Raw genomic sequence first — 3,510 nt, forward strand, 5'->3', positions numbered from 1 at the left:
AACTACATAACACTACTACGAGCTATTTCATAAATGTACATTCTTACTACATCGTAATAAGGGTTTCAAATACTGTTTTTACTTGTGTTTCTGTTGTATCTGCTAGCCTTTGCAACTCATTTATAAATGCTTTGTAAAGCATAGAAAGTCCTCACTTTAGATGGGCTCACATCATGTAGTCAACTAATCAGTAGTAACTCATGAGTTAATCATGGATTGATGGGTTGGTAAAGATGCATTAACACTAACTATCCGTAGGCATATTTCTGAAGGCATGTCCAAATAGAACAATACATGTGTGTGTCCAGGTTCTGTTAGCCTTTGTAACACATTGATAAATGCTTTGTAAATCATAAAAAGTACTCATTTTACATGGGCTCACAAAACATTCTTGTAAAAGATGTATAACATTTTTGTCTTCCCGTCAACCTTGAAAAAAAATGAATCCTGGTTTAATAATAATTTAAATAGATTTACATTCATTGATTAAATCAGTGAAGTCATTTTATGTGTTGTTTGTTTAGAATACTATTTTCCACTAAAAGCACTACATTTGAGTATATGTTTATAAAATGAATATTTATAGAGATACAAACACAATACTGAACAAAGATTAGAAGTATGTTTTAAATTTGAATTCCCTGCAGAGAATGTCAGTGTTTGTGTAAAAGCAGAGGCTGTATTTTTTATAAAGCAAAAAAACAGTCTAAGCTTCAGGAAGCAGCAGCTCCTCTCATCTGTACCGTATCTACTCTGTACACTGTTGACATCATCATTCCCAACCAATCAGCTGCACTCATTTCTTTTGATAAAGAAGAAGGTTCCAGCAGCCACACCGAGCAGACCGACAGTCAGACCCAGTCCACAGAAAACTGCAGGTCCAATACCGGGCTCAGTCTTCTCCACATCTGGAGACAGAAAACACAGAAACATTAAGATCCACATCTGGAGACAGAAACATTAAGCTCCACATCTGGAGAGAGAAACATTAAGCTCCACATCTGGAAAAAGAACAGCTGTACTTTGATTGGTTCATGAGCTGACTGTATTTAGTGTGAGTGTAAATAAAGTTGTCTGACCCCAGATCCTGGTCAGTGGGTGGTCCAGGGCCAGATGGTTGACTGTACAGCTGTAGATGTCTCCCAGCTGTGGGATGAACTCCAGTCTGGAGAACTGGTTGAAGGAACCATCTTTGTTGGGGTAGGGAACGTTGGTGCTGCTTCCTTCGGTGACCTTCTCTCCGTTCTTTGTCCAGGAGAAGATGACAGGAGCAGGATAGAAACCAGTCACATAACAGATGAGGGTGTTCTTCTCTCGGAGCTCCACGGCTTCTTTGGTGTACACCATCGGACTGGAAGGAGCATCTGGACACAGACACACACAGATCATATTAATATTCATGCATTTACTTAAAAGTCTCAGTGTGGTTTGCATAGGAGGTCTTAAAACACCTGACTGATGCACATCAAGACGTGCAGAGCTTTAGGCTCAACTGTCTTTAGCAAAGCCCTGAATCACATTATAATATTTGCTCATAAACAGTTTATTGATAAGTAAACCCAAATAACAGCTGTGTCAAAACCAATCAATTTTAAATAGAATGGACCAAGACCAAAATTCTGATGTAGTGGAAGTCAGAGGCTTAAGGGCCATCCACACAAAGGATGTTAACTATAATAATGTAAGCATCCATACTGCTGAACGTTCTATAAACAGTGGCTTCAAGCACACAAGGCACGCTCCAGCTGATAATAATAAATAATATACAGCAGATGATGCAATGTAAGAGCTTAGCCTCCTGTGTGGAACAAAGCTTTCTGCAGTGTCATGTTGTAAATGTTATATTTATAGTTATTGTTATAGTTATCATTATCGTTCTTGGTGTGGATGGCCCTTTAGTACTTCCATCCATCCTATTATACATGCTTTAGATGGGTTTTCCGTGTAGGAAAATAATACTGTGAGGAGCACATTTTACAGACAGTCACAGAGTGCTTCACATGTTAAAATTGGTAAAATAAGTGTAACACTAAAAGCAATAAAAAAAGACAAAATAACAGTCCACCCGCTACACTCACTAGCCTTAAAAATCCTGCGGGTGTGATATTATCATGCTGACAGGGGCTTCTGTTTGTGTCTTGGAGAGGAGATGCTGCTGCTAGTGAGATGGGTGAGACCTTTCAGTTTGAGTCTACATTGTTGTGACTGCAGAGAATCAAAAACTGTTTGAGTTTAAGTGAACAAATTAAACATATTGACTTGACTTAAGTAAGGTCAGTTGGAGACTCATAATGTCAATGATAAATTGGTGCTATCATGAAAAATAAACACTTAGTTTAAGATAAAAGCAGATAATATATTATATATTTTCAGTAATGTACAACTGCATGAAGGGGTTAAGTCAAATTATTATTTATTGTTTAATAAGAACAATTATAACATGTGATATTGTGTTCTTGCATTAAAACATATTGGAACGATTTACAGTCATTGATTATCTTCTGTTTGGATTGAAAAGGATTATGCTGACAGAAGTATCATGTGTGTTATTTATCTTTACCAAGCTCCAGTGGCAGGTCCTTGAAGTCACGTTGATCTGCTTTCAGGTTGCGTCTGCACATCTTTTGCCCAGCCACAGCAGATTCATAAGCTCCTTGGATTGTAATATGATCTATGAAACTGGGCTGAGGCTCAACTCCTCTCTTGTTGATGAAGTCTGCGTACCAATACTCTTCACCATCCAGACCATACATCAACTCTCCATCAGAGTCTGAACAGCCGTTGATATGAATGTGCTGATGTAGAACTGAAGAGAAACCAGACAGAAGATCAGCTGCTGAAAGTCTGACTGTTGTTCTGACTGTTGTTCTGACTGACTGTCAGTAAACTAACAACCTGTTTACTGTTTACACCATCAGAGTTTATATCGGACTGGAACTTACCGTCAGCTGAGACACAGAGGAGACTGGAGAGGACAAGGACCATCATCATCATCATCATCTTCATCATCTTCATCTCTCTGTAGACCTGAACATGTCTGAGACTCTCTGTAGACCTGAACCTGTCTGAGACTCTCCGTATGCCTGAACAACAGTCTGAGAAACTCCAGCTGCAGCTGATCTCTTACAGTCTGAGCCGCCAATCAGAGAGCAGAGATGACATGATGTCATCAGTGTCCGGGTAGAGATAGGCTGCTGCTGCTCACATGAACTGTAATATACAGACATAATGACAGATCAGTGAGCAATACTGTTTATAATGTTTTTTAATTCTTATATTTTAAACTTTTTCTAGTTTTGTTTTTCAAAATAAATAAAATTCAGATGTTGTACATTCCTATAGTTTGACTGGATGACAGAGGTGGAGTGTGGAGAGAGTTCTGGGCCTTGTTGATAAGGCTAGTGGCGGAGGGGAACATTTTTTTTATGTGGCATGTGGTTTTGGTCCTGATGGACCTCAGCCTCCTGCCAGAGGGGAGTGGCTCAAAGAGTTTGTGGCCGGGGTGGGAGG

At 39.2% G+C, this 3,510-nt stretch overlaps 1 protein-coding gene across 1 annotated transcript; it reads right to left on the reverse strand.

The window, feature by feature from the left end:
* Positions 1–558: 558 nt before the first annotated feature.
* On the reverse strand, positions 559–3,094 carry LOC120573407 (HLA class II histocompatibility antigen, DR alpha chain-like). The gene is made up of 4 exons (XM_039823129.1): positions 2,943–3,094; positions 2,561–2,806; positions 1,080–1,364; positions 559–908 (listed from the first exon to the last, which is right to left on the reverse strand). The coding sequence occupies exons 1-4, from the start codon at positions 3,013–3,015 to the stop codon at positions 787–789; spliced, it is 726 nt and encodes a 241-aa protein (XP_039679063.1). The 5' UTR covers positions 3,016–3,094; the 3' UTR covers positions 559–786.
* Positions 3,095–3,510: the final 416 nt, after the last annotated feature.

Source organism: Perca fluviatilis, chromosome 14 (genome assembly GCF_010015445.1).
Source record: "Perca fluviatilis chromosome 14, GENO_Pfluv_1.0, whole genome shotgun sequence".
Taxonomy (NCBI): Eukaryota; Metazoa; Chordata; class Actinopteri; order Perciformes; family Percidae; genus Perca; species Perca fluviatilis.

Coding starts and splice junctions, on each gene's coding strand:
- LOC120573407 (XM_039823129.1), bottom strand. CDS start 3,015: ATGAAGATGATGAAGATGATGATGATGATGATGGTCCTTGTCCTCTCC. Junction 2,807..2,942: donor CCTCTGTGTCTCAGCTGACG/GTAAGTTCCAGT, acceptor GTTTCTCTTCAG/TTCTACATCAGCACATTCAT. Junction 1,365..2,560: donor GGACCTGCCACTGGAGCTTG/GTAAAGATAAAT, acceptor GTCTGTGTCCAG/ATGCTCCTTCCAGTCCGATG.